We start from the raw sequence: 16,841 nt of genomic DNA on the forward strand, positions 1-16,841 counted from the left end.
CTGCTCCACCATCCACGCTCTCCATTCCTCTCTGGCGTGGCTCTTGCCTCTGTCTCCGTGGCCAGCTTTTTGCCTGCGGATCCTCCAGGCTTCCTCCCCCAGGCATGAGGATCTGGGACCCCTTTCAAAGCCCCCCCCCCTGGTGAGGGCAAGAAGCGGAAACTCCGTCCAGGCAACAGAACCCGGGGGGGGGGGGGCAGTCAGGCACCTTTAAGACCACCAGGGTTCTGTTCAAGGTGTAGGGGTTTGTGTGCAGGCGTGCTCCTTGAGGTGCCATTATTTCTCTGTGTCCTTGCGGACCACCCCAATCCCGTCAGCTAAGCAGGGCCCAGCGTGGCTTGCGTTTGGATCGGACACCCGTGAGGAACATGAGGGGCTTAGGTCACCACCTGCGGATGGACCTAGTCCTCAAGGCTCCTGGCTACATACAGGGCACAGGTGCTAGAGGAACTTATTTGATCTCTATGCCCCCCTCCCAGGAGTCACGGATGCAATCAGCAGAAATAACCTTAAACCCTTTAAAACTTGCCAATACATTAAAACTGCAGCCTGTGCCCTGCCGCCTCCTCCTCCTCCTCCTGGTGCAGTCAGTTGGCTGGCAGGGCTTTCTCCCTTGGTCGTGCCTGGTTGGTGTTCTTGGCCCCCGGCAAAAGCCTGGCAGAAGAGTTCCGTCCTGCGGGCCCTGCAGAATTGGCCTCCGCCCCCCCCCGCCCCCAGGTTGAGGCCAAACAGAGCAGGGGCTGATGGGAATCTGCAGAGGGAAGGCTGGGTCTTAAAGGGGCCACTAAACTTGACTCCATCTTGGCTTAGTTTTTACTGAGCAAAGCTTGAGTCCCGGGAGCATCTTTAGGGCAACAAAATTTTGCTCCAGGTGCATGCTGCTTGTGCCCACCTACAGCCCCCTTAAGGTAAGTGGTGCGTGCCCAGGAAAGGTTATGCCTCAAATGCCGCCTGATCGGTCTTCAAAGAGCCCCTGGATTCAGCCTTTGTTCTGCTGCTGCGGACTGCCCAGATCCATCTAAACATGACTCAAAAGTCTCTGGGAACTGGGGGGGGGGGGCTAGCCTGGCCCTACGGTTGGAGCTCTGGTCACAGCTGGGTTAGACTACTGCGAAGCGCAGGACATGGGGCTGCCCTTGGAGATAGCTGGGTACTTGAGCTCACCCATCATGCAGTGGCTGGGCCCCTGTCCCCTGGCCCACAGGGGTCCTACTCCCCACCCCTCCCCTAGCATTGAAAGGCATGTTTCAGAGGTCTGGTTCTTTCCTTTAGGGCCTTTGCGGACTGGGCCAGGCTCCATGGAGGTCTTTCTCCTGCCTCCCCTCGCGCTCAGCCCCCCTGAGAAGAAGGGGGTCTCAGGGCCCAGGACAGGCGGCCAAGAGGGAGCTGGAAATGAGCCTGTTTCCTCATGGGGATGCAAGTGGAGTTAGAGGGCCCTGTAGTAACGATCGAAATTCCGCATGCAACAAACCCGGAATGCGCCAATAAGTGGCAGATGAGGGACCACGGCAGGGAGGGAGGGGGGCGGGCAAAAGGGTTTGCTGCCAGGGGGAACTGCAGCCCTCCTTCCCCTTATGTGGGAAGCACCTCCCGCCCGGGGTGGGCTCTGCTCTCCCAGCCTCTGGCTCCCAAGCCGGATCCGGTGCCAGGCTTTGTGGCCGCCTGGCCAGTCTTCCTGGCTCCCTTCCCAGCTCGTTCGGCTCCAGGTTTCCCCTCCGCTTTGCTCCTGGCTCCCTTCCTGGCCAACTCCACTTCCGGACTTTCCATGCCCCCCCCCCGCCCGCCCGTCCGCACCTGCCCCTGCCCCTGCCCCGGCAAAGTCCGGCGTTTGCAGGGCGAGGAAGGCAGCGAGCGGAGGGGACCCCCAGCCCACCCCCAGCCTCCAGGTGACAGCCGGGAAGGGAGAACGTGGCCCTGGGCCGGGGGGTGGGGGCCATTTGGAGGGGCTTCAAAGGCCGAAATTGGGGGTTGGGTGGAATTTAGCTTCCTGAATGGGGGGGGGGGCTCCAGGAGGGGGTGGGGGAAGTTGGCAGGAGAGCAAAGCGGAGTTTGTTTGGGCGTCTTGCCGCCGGGCAGCGGCGCTTTGGAGCGAGCCCTCCCGCTGGGGTGCTGGGGGGGGATGTTTGATCGGGGGTCTCACGCTGCTGGGCTGCCCACCCGTGTCTCCCCAGGGGCCGGATGCTGCCCCGCTCGCTGCGCCTCCTGCTGGACGGGGCGGGAGACCCCGGGGTGACGCTCAGCGCCTTCCGCTCCCGGGACCCTCCGACGGCGGATCGGGTGAGCAGTGAGGGGCGGGCGGCGCGACACGTGTCCGCCTGGCGTGTCTCGGGTCTCGTGTGCGCGCCCTGGGATTGGGGAGGCTGCTCCTGCCCCTGCCGTCGGGGCTCGGCGCGCCCCAATCCGCCCGGGGAGCGCCGCCGGGGGCCGGAATCCGGGCGGGCCGGTTTTGGGGAAGTGCTGGGGGGCGGGGAGGGGGCCGGGCGGCGGCGGCGGCAGCGGAAGAAGGAGAGGCCGAAAGAGAAACGGCGCCGGGACGGGAAGCGCAGCGCAGCGCGGGTGCCGCAAAAAGCGCAGGGGCCCCACTTGCGCCCCCCTCCCCCAGCCCAGGGTCTCGCTCTCTCGCTCTGCCTGGTCTGCCTGCCTGCCTTCCCCACGGGGGCGCCCATGAAGGTTTTCCTGCGTCTGGGGGGCTGCCTGGAAGCGGGGGGGTCGCCCGAGGGGGTGCTGCTCACCCGGACGCGCTGGTATTGCCTGCCGGCCAAGGTGAGCACGGGGTGGGGGTGGGTCCCCCAAGGTCCATGGGGCAGAGCTGGGGGGCTCACCTTTTACCTCTCCCCCCCCCGCCAGGCGCCGGTGACGCTGTGGGAAGAGGCGGGCGACGGGGTGATCTACGCGGTGAGCTGCAGGAGCGGCGCCGTCGGGAGCTCCTCCGCGGTGGTGAGAGGCGGAGGGAGAAGGGAAGGGAAGGGAAGGGAAGGGAAGGGAAGGGGGGGCTGCGAGTTCGAGAGCCGCCGCCTCCTGCCCCTCTTTGGGTGTCCGCAGGGCGAGGAGGCGCCGCCGTCGGAGCCGGAGTCCCCCCCGGGCCAGTGCCGGGCGCTGAAGGCCGCGTCGCTCCCGGGCCTGGTGCGGCACCTGCTGGAGGCCGCTGCGCTGGGCGACCCCTGCTTCGTGCCGGCCTTCCTGGCCACCTACCGCACCTTCGCCGCCCCCCGCCTCGTCCTGGCCCAGCTGCTGGACAGGTGCGTCCCTCGGCCCGCCCGGGGAGGGAGGGGAGGGGAGGGGAGGGGAAGGAGGGCTAGGGTCGGAAAAGGGTCAGCCGCTCTCCTCTCCTGCCTCCCCAGGCTCCAGGTGCTGGAAGACTCCGGGCCAGAGGGCGCCCCGGAAAGGGCCCAGCTACAGCGGTGAGTGGACGCCCCCCCCAGCCACCCAAATCTTTTATGTTCAGTTTTTTTCTGGATATTGGGTGCTTTCCTGCAAGCTCTCTGGGTGCAGGGGAGGGTTCCTAAGAGGAATGCCAAAAGCTCTCTGTCCATGCTCAGAGGCACGGTGGTGCCTAGTCAATCACCCCATTGGGGTCACGGAGATATTTTCCTGGGATCTTGGCGGAGGTTTGCCTTCCTCTGGGTGTTGGACCCTGGGGGGGGGGGGGCTGAATGTTCTACCATTTTAAAGGGGTTGGACTAGTGAACCCCAGGGGGTCCCTTCCAGCTCCTGCTCTCTGTGTTTCCAAGGTTTACCCTCAGATCCTGGCTTGAGTGTTCCTTCCTGGCCTACCCAGGAGAAGCTTTTTGTGTCACCGCACTGCATCTTCTGCTTCCGAATGATCTCTGACCAAGTGGCCCCAAACTAGACTCCGGGCTTCCTCCCTGGGGGTCCTCTGTCCTCTTCCCCTCCATTTGCCCATCCCTAGTGGTGGGACTCCCCCTTGCCCCCCAACCCCCAACCCCAACCCCCTTGCCTCCTTTCCCAGGTGGGGCCGAGGACTGAGGGTGGCAGACAGCAGGACAGACCCGGGGAGGGGGGCAGCAGGTTTCTCAAGGGTTTCTTGGCGGGTGACACTCCCAACTTGGAAGGGGCCTTGGCTGCTGGCGCATTGTCTGGCTGCGGCTGGGCCTGGTGGGCCTTCCGGTCTGATCCTGCAGGGCTCTTCCGGGCAGGCACGGGGCTGTGCTTGAGTGGGAGTCGCCCTCCTTCTGGGCCAGCTCAGGTTTCACCTTGACCTCGACCTCGCTTGGCGGCGGGTGCGAGGGAGAGGGTCTCCGGGGCTCCTCTGCTACACCTGCTCTCTCCCTCCTCCCTCTGCCGGCCTCTCTCTTGCACACGCGGCGTCCCTGTTTGGGCAGAGTCAGAGCCTCAGAATAGCTCATCTGGCTCAGCCCCAGGAAAGCCCATGAAGGAGGCTAGAATGCCTTCTCGCATTTTACCCTGCATCTAGTAATCAGTGTACACTGCCTCTGAACCTGGAGGTTCTATGTCGGGTAGCCCCTTTTGGCTTTCTCTGCCATGGATTCGGCTAGTCCTCCTTCAGACCAGCTATGGGAAAGGTTTGCAGTTGATCAGGCGTCAGTGAGTTCCACACATTACTTATGCGCTAGGAGAAGGAAGGCTTTCTCGTGTGTACCCTGATCCGACGTAGGGTCCATCCTCATGGGGGGGGCAGGGTCCAAGTCCCCTCTGTCCTGAGCAAAGGGTGAGTTCAGGGGGACCTTTAAGACCAAGAAACAAGCTTTCGTGGGCATGCACGCTCCTTCTGATACAGTGAATGTGTGAAGTAGTTGGGAGTTCCTGCATTGTGCAGGGGTGGACTAGATGACCCTGGGAGATCCCTTCCAATTCCATGAAACAGACAAAGTGAACGTGCCCAAGGAAGCTTTGACCCAGATTTAAATTTTATTGGTCTTGAAGAGACCTCTGGACCGGAACTTTGTTCAGTGGCTTCAGACCCCCATGGCGGCATCTCTCCTCTGCATCCGGCTGCTGTGTGTTTTTTCTGCCCCACCTGTCTTGCCAAGGGGGGCCCGAGACGGCTGGTCTCATCCTCCTGCTTTCCACTTGAGCCACTCAACAGCAACACCCCTGCGAGGCGGGAAAGGAGTGTGTGACTCGCCCTAGGTCAGCCAGTGAACTTGGAGTGGAGTCACCAAACGGTGGAGTCACCAAACGTCCACCTCTAACCACGAGGCTGCAGCAGCTCTTGAGGCCCTTTATTTGCCCCTGCTTGGGCCTGGTCGGCCTCCTGTTCTCCTTCCCCGTTCGGGATCTTTTGGAGGCGGCTTTTGGGTGGCTCGAACCTGGAGCCGTCTTGGAGGTGTGCCCTCCTGAGCCTCACACTGAGGACGTAGCCGCATCAGGGCCACTTGGCCGCCTTGAGACAAGAGGAAAGGTGGGGTAAATAATATTAGAATGAGATAATCAATAAAGCACTGGTGGGAGAAAGGCACTCTGGGAATGCTCAGAATCCCTGTCGCCATCACATATTCTGTGTTTGCAGTCAAGTGCTGCCCCTTTTCAGCAGTTCAGATAGCGCCCCCTCCCCTCAAGCCCTGCAAGCAGGAGGGGGTATGGGCTGGATGGCCCTTTGGGGTCTCCTCCCGCTCTGCGTGACTCTTGTTCCTCTCCTCTCCCCGCAGGGCGCTGGGGTCACTGCTTTGCTCCTGGCTGGATGGGTACCCGGAGGACTTTGTGGGCCTCGAGCCCAGCCTGCGGGAGCCGATCCTGGCCCGCCTGCGTTGGGCCCTCGGGAGTGGATCTGAGTGCGAGAAGCGCCTGGCGCCGGCCCTGAAGGAAGACGCCCTGAAGGAGAAACCGGAGGAGCTAGGGGGAGATGAGGCTGGTGTGGGGGGCCAAGACGCCGACCCCCATTATATCCTGGGCCTGCAGGCAGACGATGTGGCCGCCCACCTCACCGCACAGGACGCCGTGAGTACAGGGGGGAGGGTGGTTGGGTTGGGTTGGGTTGGGTTGGGCATCGGCCCCACAGCTGAGGGCTTGGCAGCATTTTGAGAGGGTCATGACCTTTCTAGCTCCGGACAGGTGTTGCATACAAGTTCTTAAATCTTGGTTTGCCACAATGAGGACTAGAAACTTGTTTTTTTTCCTGTAACTCAGTGACAGGGAGGCCCCTCTGGAGCTGACAAACTGAGCCAACTCCCAGGCGATACAGGGAGGGGCTCCAAACAACCTCCGGCGCCACTTATGGGTGCGTCTTCTGCATCGAAATGGGCAGCCTGCGTTATGCAACCCACGATGCATTGTTGGTGCATGCAGAGAGAAGCGCGCTCACCATGCCTGCCTGCCTGCCTGCCCCTGCTGACACGGCGCAGAGGAGGGAGGCGTCCGACACCCCTTTTCCCTCCGTGTCCTGCTGAGCCCTTGCCAAGCACCTGTCGGCAGGCATGAGGACTAGGAACGTGGCAGCCCATAATACGCACCCCTTTTGGTTCCTATGCATATTGACAGAAGCAGCCCGAGTGTCCTTCAGGGGTCTTGGCTGGGACCTCAGCTCCTCCCGCGGGGAGGGGGGAAGTCCTGGAGTTTTGGGGAGGGGCCGTCGGGGGGAGTCTCCTCAGGGAAGCGAAGCCACAGAGTCCCCCTTCCGAAGCCGGCACTTACTCCCAGAAACCGGACCTGTGTCCCCTGGAAATCCATGGCTGTTGTGTGGGTGTTCTGAGGTGGGCAGCCCCACATACCCCCCCCCAGCCAGGCTGATTTTGGGGCTCCCTCTGCTCTGCAGCAGCCTTTCCCGACCCCTCCCTGTCTCCCACAGGAACTCTTCCTCCGGCTGGTTCCCCACGAGTGCCTGGGCTCCTCCTGGTCTCAGCGTGACAAGAAGGGCCACGAGGGGGCCTGCCCCAGTGTGAGGGCCACCGTGGCCCAGTTCAACCGGGTGGCCAATGCGGTCGTGGCCTCCTGCCTCAGCGACCCGGGACTGCGTGCCACCCAACGGGCCCGGCTGCTGGAGAAGTGGATCCGCGTGGCAGAGGTGGGTGCCCATGTCGGTCTTCCCTGGCTGGTGCAGGGTGGGGGGCTTTCCTGGACCCCTGAGCCTCCCCAGCAGCCCAGCCCCATCCGAGCATCCCCCTCTCCCCCTCGGCCCCTTGCAGGAATGCCTCTCCCTCCGGAACTTCTCCAGCCTCTACGCCGTGGTCTCCGCCCTCCGGTCCACTCCGCTGCATCGGCTCAAGCGCACCTGGGAAGAGGCATCCAGGTAGGGGTGGGGGGCCCTCTGGGGCCAGGCTAGGGAGGGGCCCTCTAGTCCAGCCACCCACCTCACACCCTGGCCAGCCAGTCACCCCAAAGTCAAGGCAGAGAGGCCGAGGCCTTCCCCCAACACTGGAGTCACAGGTTGACTGCCTCTGAAGGTGGAGGTTCCCTTTAGTTGCTCCCCTCTCCCGTGGCCCCCTGCCTCTCGCCACAATAAGGCCCAGAAATTGCAGTTTTTTGTGGGACAGAGTGGGGGAGGAGATGCAGCAAAAAGGGAGGAGAAAGAATTTGGCCCCATATTGTTTAAAAACAGTATGTGGAGTTTTACTTTCGGGATACTTTTTTGCCCCAGCCTGCCCCCAAAGTGGTCCTCCCAATGACCCTGCGAGGTAGGCTTGGTCGAGGGAGGATGGGAGCCCGAAGAACCAGGGAGCTCCTGAGCCAGGACTACAGCTGCTCAGAGTCTCTGGGGCTCAGAGGGGTCCTAACCCCCCCTCCCCGAGACCCCCTGGGCTCTGCTCCGCTCTGCTCCGGCAGTGACCCCTTCGCTGTTTTTGGGCTATGGACAAGGGTTGGGCACCCTTCCTATGGGGCAGCCGTGGAGCTGACTCTGTCTGGGTCTTGCTGCCCCAGGGATTGTGTCCACTCCTATGAGGAGCTCAGGGCCGTCTGCTCCGAGGAAGACAACTACCGACAGAGTCGCCTGCTCCTCTTCCAGGTGGGCAGGCCCAGAATGCTGGGAGACCCTTCCCCGGGGGCTCTGTGGGGAGGGGGGCTGACGAGGAGGGGCTTTCCTCCAGCTGCTGGGAGCAGGAATTGCTCCTCCCTCCAGACCTGCCAGCCTCATGCTCCCCCTCCCCCTCCTCCTCCCTGCCCCACAGGAAGCCTGCCCTGGGGCTGAACCTACCCAGCGGAGGCATCAACGGAAATCCCTGGAGCATCGCCCCACGGTAAGACCCTCAGGAGAGCCCTGCTGCTTCAGACCAGGGAGGGCCCTTCCAGTCCAGCCTCCCGTCTCACCCAGGGGCCAGCCAGTTCCACTGGAGGGCCAGCCACAGGGCAGAGACGCCGAGGCCTTCCCCTGAGAAGACCCTCAGAAGAGCCCTGCTGAGTCAGCTCAGGCAGGGTCCCTCTAGTCTAGTTTCCCGTCTCACCCAGGGGCCAGCCAGTTCCTCTGCAGGGCCAGCCACAGGGCAGGGAGGCCGAGGCCTTCCCCTGAGAAGACCCTCAGGAGAGCCCTGCTGGGTCAGGCCAGGGAGGGTCCCTCCAGTCCAGCCTCCCGTCTCACACAGGGGCCAGCCAGTTCCACTGGAGGGCCAGCCACAGGGCAGGGAGGCCGAGGCCTTCCCCTGAGAAGACCCTCAGAAGAGCCCTGCTGGGTCAGGCCAGGGAGGGTCCCTCCAGTCCAGCCTCCCGTCTCACACAGGGGCCAGCCAGTTCCACTGGAGGACCAGCCACAGGGCAGGGAGGCCGAGGCCTTCCCCTGAGAAGACCCTCAGAAGAGCCCTGCTGGGTCAGGCCAGGGAGGGTCCCTCCAGTCCAGCCTCCCGTCTCACCCAGGGGCCAGCCAGTTCCTCTGCAGGGCCAGCCGCAGGGCAGAGAGGCCGAGGCCTTCCCCTGATAAGACCCTCAGAAGAGCCCTGCTGGGTCAGGCCAGGGAGGGTCCCTCCAGTGCAGCCTCCCATCTCACCCAGGGGCCAACCAGCTCCTCTGCAGGGCCAGCCACAGGGCAAAGAGGCCGAGGCCTTCCCCTGATAAGACTCTCAGAAGAGCCCTGCTGGGTCAGGCCAGGGAGGGTCCCTCCAGTCCAGCCTCCCGTCTCACCCAGAGGCCAGCCAGTTCCTCTGCAGGGCCAGCCGCAGGGCAGAGGGGCTGAGGCCTTCATAAGGACTTGAGGTCCAGCATTCTGCCTCAGTTCCTCTGCAGGGCCTTCTCTTGATTTTGCTTCCTGGCTCTGGGATTGACTGCCTCTGAATGTGGAGGCTCTCCTCATTCCCCATGGATAGTAGCCCCTGGGTGACGTCTCCCCCATGAGCCAGTCTAATCCCTTTTGAGAGATTCCTGTGCCCATCCCTACATCCTCTGGTAGCCGATTCCATCTGCTCTGCAACAGTCCCTGGAGAGCCAGTCGGTGCTGACACCCTCCGTGAGAGGCCGCATCGTCCCTTTGCCGTGTGTGGGGAGGGCCTTCCTTGGGTCCTGGCCCTGGCAAGCTGCTCCTGACAGGCCAGGCCGGGGGCCGCCCTGCTCCTTTCCTTCCCCAGCCTGACTTCCCCCCTCCCCCGCAGGGCGTGGTCCCCTACCTGGGCACCTTCCTCAAGGACCTGGTCATGCTCGATGCGGCCACACGGAACAGGCTGGAGGTGAGTGGGCCTGGGGGGGGGGGGGGGTCATGGCGCTGGCTGCCCGATGGGGAGAGGCCCTGCTGGAGGGAGTGGGGGAACGGGGGGGGGGAAGGGGGCCCTGGGGGGGCATCTGCCTGGCATGGTGCCCGGAGGCCAGACGGTTCGCCATGCTGAGCCTGCAGTGACTTTGGGGGATCCATCCCGAGGTTTAGCCCTGTGGGGTGTAAGACGGGTGGACTCGCCCCCCCTCCCAGTAGAGGAGAAGGCAACCCGGCGTTCTTGATATAGCCCCCCTTCCCTGGAAGGCCCAGAACGGGTAACACCAACGTGAAAAACAGTCCTGCATTCCAGTGAATGTAAACTGTGTAACAATAAAACATGAATCATGGTTGAGGCGGGACAAGGAAGGTCGTGCCCCCCCCCCCCCTCCGATGGTCTCCAGGCCGTCATGTCAGTGACTGTGGAATCTCCCAGGCTCCCCGAGGGGCAGTCGTCTCCTCCGGGAAGAAGGATGGGCATTTTTACCGCCTATTTATGTAACATGTGGGGTTTTAATGGGGCTTTTATGCGGGGGGTTTAATGTCGTGGTCTGCCACGAGACAGCTTTGCCATGGGTGGTGATATATACATTCTAAAATTACATTCTAAATATACATTCTAAAATTAATAAATATAATAAAAAATCTAGGGTCAGTTTTATAATTAATTAAATGTAAAGCATTCACTCCATTATAATTAGACACTTTCTGCTGGGGGAGGGCTTGGTCAGTGTTTGGCCAGCCTCTCTTCAATGAGGCTTTCCAATAAGGAGGGCAGGATGTTCTGGGGCTGGATCTTCCCCCCCCCCCGTAAGGAAAGCACTGCTCTGGGTCATGCCCCCCCCCCCATTCATCTGTTATCTTTAGGATGCTTAGGGCTGATCCTGCATTGGGCAGGGGGTAGGACTAGATGGCCTGTGTGGCCCCTTCCCACTCTAGGATTCAGCAGTGGAAGGGGCTGCCTAAGGAGGTGGGGAGCTCCACCTCACTGGCTGTCTTCAAGCAGTGGCTGGACAGATCCTTCTCCTGGGTGCTTGAGGCTGATCCTGCACTGAGCAGGGGGTGGGACTAGATGGCCTGCATGGCCCCTTCCCACTCTAGGATTCTAGGAGTCTAGTTCAGCAGTGGAAGGGGCTGCCTAAGGAGGTGGGGAGCTCCCCCTCACTGGCCGTCTTCAAGCAGCGGCTGGACAGATCCTTCTCCTGGATGCTGGAGGCTGATCCTGCCTTGAGCTGGGGGTGGGACTAGATGGCCTTCATGGCCCCTTCCCAATCTAGGATTCTAGGAGTCCAGTTCAGCAGTGGAAGGGGCTGCCTAAGGAGGTGGGGAGCTCCACCTCACTGGCTGTCTTCAAGCAGCGGCTGGACAGATCCTTCTCCTGGGTGCTTGAGGCTGATCCTGCACTGAGCAGGAGGTGGGACTAGATGGCCTGCATGGCCCCTTCCCACTCTGGGATTCTAGGAGTCCAGTTCAGCAGTGGAAGGGGCTGCCTAAGGAGGTGGGGAGCTCCCCCTCACTGGCCGTCTTCAAGCAGCGGCTGGACAGATCCTTCTCCTGGATGCTGGAGGCTGATCCTGCCTTGAGCTGGGGGTGGGACTAGATGGCCTTCATGGCCCCTTCCCACTCTAGGATTCTAGGAGTCCAGTTCAGCAGTGGAAGGGGCTGCCTAAGGAGGTGGGGAGCTCCACCTCACTGGCTGTCTTCAAGCAGCGGCTGGACAGATCCTTCTCCTGGGTGCTTGAGGCTGATCCTGCACTGAGCAGGGGGTGGGACTAGATGGCCTGCATGGCCCCTTCCCACTCTAGGATTCTAGGAGTCTAGTTCAGCAGGGGAAGGGGCTGCCTAAGGAGGTGGGGAGCTCTCCCTCACTGGCGGTCTTCAAGCAGTGGCTGGACAGATCCTTCTCCTGGGTGCTTGAGGCTGACCCTGCACTAAGCAGGGGGTGGGACTAGATTGCCTCTGTGGCTCCTTCCGACTCTCGGATTCTGTGATTCTAGTTCAAAAGTGGGATGGGCTGCCTAAGGAGGTGGGGAGCTCCCCCTCTCTGGCGGTCTCTAAGCAGCGGCTGGACATGTCCTTAGCCTGAAGCATCTTCCCTGGCTCCGAATGGCTTTGCTGGAGCAGAAAGGACGGCTGGCTTTTCTGCCTTCATGGTGATATCTAGGGAAGAGCCCGGCCCTCTTGGGGTCATCCTCGGTCTCTCTCTCTCTCTCTCTTCCTGCAGAACGGTTACATCAATTTTGAGAAGCATCGCAAGGTATGTCTGTGGGTCGGCAGGGGACCGGAGGCATGTGTTGCAGAGCTGAAGGGGGTGGAGGGTGGAGCCCTTGAAGGGTGGAGCCCATCCTCCTTCGCTTCTCTTTTCTCTGCCAGGAGTTCGAAATCTTGACGCAGCTCCGCCTCCTGCAGGCCGCCTGCCGCAACTACACCCTGCGGCCGGACCGCACCTTCCAGGGATGGCTGGAGGGCCTCCCCCGCCTCACGGAGGCCCACAGGTGGGCACTTCTCTTGGCTGCCTCCCCCCCAGCCCCATTCATCTGTGAGGAATAGGTGACAGGCATGAGCCAAATGATGAAGAAAATCTGCCACGAATTTTGCCTGGTTTGTGAAGCCCATTGCAGCAAAGCAGTTCAACTACGGAGCACATCTTTGCGGATCAAGCCCATCCTCGTTAAAAGTCATGGATATTGCCTCTGTGTTTAAAGAGCCGGGTTTCCTTCCTGGGTCGCTACTTGGGGAAAGCTGCCTCCATGAGGTCTGGGGTCCTGCCGACAGTTTTAGAAACTTCCAGCCTGTGTGTTTGTATCCCTTGAGCCCCATCTCACTCCTGTTCTTCACATTCCCCCCTCAAAGGCCCCAGGGGGCAGGTCACAACAATCTTTGGTTGCCTCTCCCCCATCCCAGTCCTCAGAGAGGTTTGCAAACAAGAGATCTGTTCTTGAGTGTCCATGTGCCTCAGACCCAGGAGGGAGACCCCTTGAACCCGGCGGAAGAGACGTTCTGGGTTCTGCCCCACTGTGGGTCCGAAGGGACTCTGGGCTGCTCTGGGATCAGGCCGAGGTCCATGGGCTGCAGCTGCTGGTGCTCTCTTAGCCGTGAGGTGTGGGGCAGAGGGCCCCCCAGCTGCTCCCCCCCCCACCCTCCAGCTGCTCCTCCCAAATGCATCTGCAAGAGAGCCCCTGTCCGCAGTGGCTGCAGGCCAGGATGGGCGTCCAGCTGGCAGCCGGGAAGGACTTCCCTGGGACTCCGAGTGTGCTGTGGGCCTCGGCAGAGTGCTGATCCCCCTGGCGCTGCTCCCCTCCAGAGGGAAAGGGGGTTCTCAAGAGGGCTTGCACTTGAAAGCCCACGCCCTGAATAAATCTTCGTTGGTCTTAAAGGTGCTGCTGGACTCTGATTTCATTGTGCTGCTTCAGGCCAACACGGCTACTCATTTGAATCTCTCTCTCCCTCTCTCCCTCTCTCCCTCCCCCCCCCCCAGCTACCAGCTGTCCTGTGCTATCGAGCCCCTTGGGGAGGCAGGGACTCCCACCAGACCCGTGAAGCCTTCCATGGTGGTCATCCACTGCGCAGAGTGAGAAGGGGGGGCGAAGGGGGGGAGGGTTGGAAACCCCCACAGACACCCCCTCCCCTGGAGGGCTGGTGGGTCTTTTTGGCCCCTCAGGAGCAGAGGGGAGGCAGAGGGCTCCCCCTGACCCATTCCTTCCTTCCTTCTCTGCAGCATGCTCAGCTCCATCGGGATGGGCACCCCCATGTCCTGGGACAAGCCCAGCTCCCCCCAGGCGCCTCCAGGCCTGCTGCTCTCCCCAGCGCCTTCCCTGGCCCAGGTAACCACAGCAAGGCAGCCTCCCCCCCTCCCCCCCCCCGTTCCTCTGCCTCCCCCCTCCTGGGAGTACGTCCACCGAGGCCCTCAAAGGGGAGGCTGTCCTGCCCCTGGAACGGGGCCGCTGGCCGTGCCGCTGTGGGTTGAGTCGGGGGGGTGGGGGTGGGGGGCTGGAGCCCTCCTGCTGGCCAGTGATCCAGGCATCCCCTCAGAGCAGACCTCAGGCTGGGGGGCTCAAGGCCTCCTGCTCTGGGTGGCCGAGGGTTTTCCCACCCCCTGCCCTCTGTCACCCTACACGTGGGGGTGGCCAGGATTCAGGCACAGGGTGTGCCTTGACCTGCTCTGGAATGGGCACCACCCAGGCCTTCCCCGCAGGGGGGACCCTTTGGCTGTTCCTCCCCTCACCCGCCCTCCCTGGCCTCCCCCCCCCCCAGCACACGAAGTGGCCCTCGGTGTCCGTGCTCGACATAGCCCCAGAGGACTACGCGCCCTCCTCACCTACGGGCTTGGCCCCCCCTCCGCCTGCCACGGGGGGCAGCTTCGTCCGTGGGCATCGGCGCTCGGCTTCCTGTGGGTCGGCCTACCCCACGGCCCCCGCCCCAGGGAGCACCCCTGCCTCAGAGTGCCGCTTCATCCGTGTGCGCATGGACCTGCAGAACGGCACTCTCTACAAGAGTGTGGTGGTGAGTGTGGGTCAGGGGACCCGGGGGGCCCCGGCCAGGGTCGCTGGGAAGCCGTGGGGGGAGGAGTGAGTGTGGGCATGTTTGGGATTCTCCTCGTGCTGTCCCTTTGGTCTTGTGGCAAAGGGGACGCAAGAGGGGCCATGTTGGATCAGGCCAGTGCCCCCCCCCCTCAGTTGCACAGCAGCCCAAACGCAGGGGCCATCAGGAGGTCCCCCAGCAGAGCCAGACCCATAGAAGCCCTCCCACTCTTGCCCCCCCCCCCCGAGCATCAGGAATGCAGAGCATTGGAGCGTAAGGGAGCCCTGTAGGGTCAGTCCAGTGGCCCATCTAGTCCAATACTCTGTGTCAGACAGAGACCAAAACCCAGGGGCCATCAGGGGGTCCCCAGCAGGGTGAGAGGGAATCCCGGAGCACCAGAAAGTGCCAAAAAGAGCCACATGTTTTGCTGAGCAGAAGCACAAATGGCCCTCCGGCCTCAGGAGCCTCAGAGCAGCTGGTCCATCCAGGCCAAGACCTGGACTCAAGCAGCAGCCCACCAATGACAACAGAAAGGTGGCAGATAAGGACCAGGGAGGGCCCTTTATGCAATCGGCAAAGTCCCTTCGGCCAGCCGTGGAGTTTTATGAACTAGGGCAAGCACTGCGGAGGCTTCCCCCCCCCCTCCCAAAGGACTAGCTCTCGGGATTTCAACGCGAAATCCGTTGCCAGGGGACACAGTGATGGCCGCAGGAACAGACGGCTTTAAGAGAGGATTCATGGAGGACAAGGTCTGTGACTAGGGGAAACTACCTCCATATTCAGGGGCAGTCTATCTCTGAATCCCAGAGCCCGGATGCAGCATATGGGGAAGGCCTTGGCCTCTGTGCCGCCTTGTTGGCTTTCCAGAGGGATGGCTTGTCCCCTGTGTGGGCCCTCCCTGGTCTGATCCAGCAAGGCTTTTAGATTCTCATGTTTCTCATTCACCAATGAAATCTAAATTGCTATTTTCATTACGGACCCCCAAGGAAGCTGCAGACTCAGTCAGAGCACAAAGCGGGCAAAGCAGCTCCACAGCCTGACGGGGACGGGGACGGGGGGCCTCCCTCACGGGGGTTTAGGCCGCTGGGTGTGCTGCTGGCTCGTCTTGAGGGCCTTTGGGCTCAGACAGGCCTCCCCCTTGCAACACTTTTCTCCGCTGCATGTCCCTGATGGTTTGCTGTCGTCCCCAGGTGACGAGTCAGGATAAGGCCCCTGCTGTGATTGTAAAAGTCCTGGAGAAGCACAGCCAGGATCGGAGCCTGGCCCCCAACTACGAACTGGTGCAGCTCTTGGGCGAAGGCCGAGGTGGGTGGGGTGGGGGGGGGGGGGGGGAGGCCTCTGGCTGTGGAGTGTCCCGTTCTACTTTCTCCTCCCCACCTGAAGCCCAGTCGGGTCGTGTTCCTGATGGTGGGACCCTAAAAGCAGAAACGAGAGGTGGGACCCTAAAAGCAGAAACCTGCGTTGGATCCCTGTCATGTTGGATCAGGTTTGCTGCACCTGTTGGGCTTCCCCCTAAGGCCCTGCTCCCTGACGGTTCCTTCCTCGCCCTCACAGAACTGGCCTTCCCGCCCGCGGCCAACATCTTCTACGCCATGAACGGCTCCAGCCTGGACTTTGTGCTCCGCCGCAAGCACCCGCCGGACTCCAGGCCCCCGCCGCTGCCCCCTCCCCGGACCCCGGGCCCCCGGGCCACGGACATCCACGCCACCTTCCCCAAGATCAAAGCCACCGGGCGCAAGATCGCCAGGGCCTTCTTCTGAGGTTGGGGGGGGGGCATGCTCCAGAGAGACTCACTCGGTGCCCCCCACTGTCGGGGGCCCTGCTGGAGTGGGGCCCCCCGGCCTTGCTGGCTTCTGCCCAGGGGCCCCATGGAGCCCAGCCCCCAAAGAAGTGGGGGCTAGGGAAGGAACCTGGGGGATGGGGGGCATGGGCCCTGGAGGGAGGAGGGGGTTTTCCCTCCCCCAAGCACATGGCTGCCGCCTTCTGCACTGGGTCCCTGCCCCATGGGAAGTGGGGGGGGGTAGTTGCCGGCTCCTGTCCTGTCTCTCCCTGGTGAGGAAGGCATGGTTGCTGGCCCAGTGCGCTTCCCCAGGTCACGCAGGTGTGTGGGGCCCTCCCTCTTCTGTGCCCGGCTGTGGGTTGGGCCCGAGGGGGGCAATTTCTCAGGGAGGCTCAGCACCTGAGACCCAAGGGTGCTCTTTCCCGCCCCACAAATGCAGGGGGAGGGGGGGCTCTTCCTGGCTGTGCTGGAATCGCCCAGAGGCCACTCTGAACACTAATGGAGCAGAGACACTTGGGGGGGGGGCACGGGACCCTTCCCCAGGCCTCCTAGGGGGGCACGAAGAGGACGCCTCCCTCTGGGCGGATGTGGCCCTCGTCCGGAGAGCATCAAGCTGGCCAGGCAGGGACCCCTGGGGCTTGTGAGGGGGGGCAGGGCAGGGGGAGTATAAATGTTTTAAATGAATAAATCTCGCTTTTGGGGAGAAGCACCTGGATCTGGTCAGCCTCTCTGTTGCAGCCTGGCTCCCACTGACTGTTGGGGGCACCACTCAAAAACGACCCTCCCTTTCTCCATCGTGCTGGGGGGGGGGAATGACCCCACGTTTCTATGCAGCTCCTTTTGGGGGGGGGGAAGAGGCTTGCCACAGCCACGGATCCCTAAGAGGACCCTGAGAGAGTCCAGTCCTGCCCCTTGGCCCGTCCAGCACCCACCCCCACCATGTCCGGATGGCAA

General features: G+C 62.4%; 1 protein-coding gene across 2 annotated transcripts; it reads left to right on the forward strand.

Annotated features, from left to right (window-relative positions):
• Positions 1-827: 827 nt before the first annotated feature.
• RGL2 (ral guanine nucleotide dissociation stimulator like 2) lies at positions 828-16,593 on the forward strand. 2 transcript variants are annotated; one of them, XM_077324513.1, is made up of 18 exons: positions 828-908; positions 2,172-2,277; positions 2,848-2,937; positions 3,043-3,239; positions 3,342-3,401; positions 5,631-5,919; positions 6,767-6,982; positions 7,104-7,207; positions 7,837-7,921; positions 8,085-8,153; positions 9,492-9,566; positions 11,811-11,843; positions 11,960-12,081; positions 13,065-13,157; positions 13,305-13,410; positions 13,841-14,089; positions 15,298-15,412; positions 15,662-16,593. In XM_077324513.1, the coding sequence occupies exons 2-18, from the start codon at positions 2,179-2,181 to the stop codon at positions 15,865-15,867; spliced, it is 2,208 nt and encodes a 735-aa protein (XP_077180628.1). In that variant the 5' UTR covers positions 828-908; positions 2,172-2,178; the 3' UTR covers positions 15,868-16,593. The 2 variants fall into 2 exon arrangements, with proteins under 2 accessions (XP_077180628.1, XP_077180627.1); XM_077324512.1 differs by lacking the exon at positions 828-908 and adding an exon at positions 1,755-1,886.
• Positions 16,594-16,841: the final 248 nt, after the last annotated feature.

The sequence above is a fragment of the Paroedura picta genome, chromosome 3, assembly GCF_049243985.1.
Source record: "Paroedura picta isolate Pp20150507F chromosome 3, Ppicta_v3.0, whole genome shotgun sequence".
Lineage (NCBI taxonomy): Eukaryota > Metazoa > Chordata > Lepidosauria > Squamata > Gekkonidae > Paroedura > Paroedura picta.

Bases quoted from the DNA above. Each gene is read 5' to 3' on its own strand.
- RGL2 (XM_077324513.1), top strand. From the start codon at position 2,179: ATGCTGCCCCGCTCGCTGCGCCTCCTGCTGGACGGGGCGGGAGACCCC. The intron at 2,938-3,042 runs GTGAGAGGCGGA...GGGTGTCCGCAG, and splicing joins TCGGGAGCTCCTCCGCGGTG to GGCGAGGAGGCGCCGCCGTC. The intron at 7,208-7,836 runs GTAGGGGTGGGG...TTGCTGCCCCAG, and splicing joins ACCTGGGAAGAGGCATCCAG to GGATTGTGTCCACTCCTATG.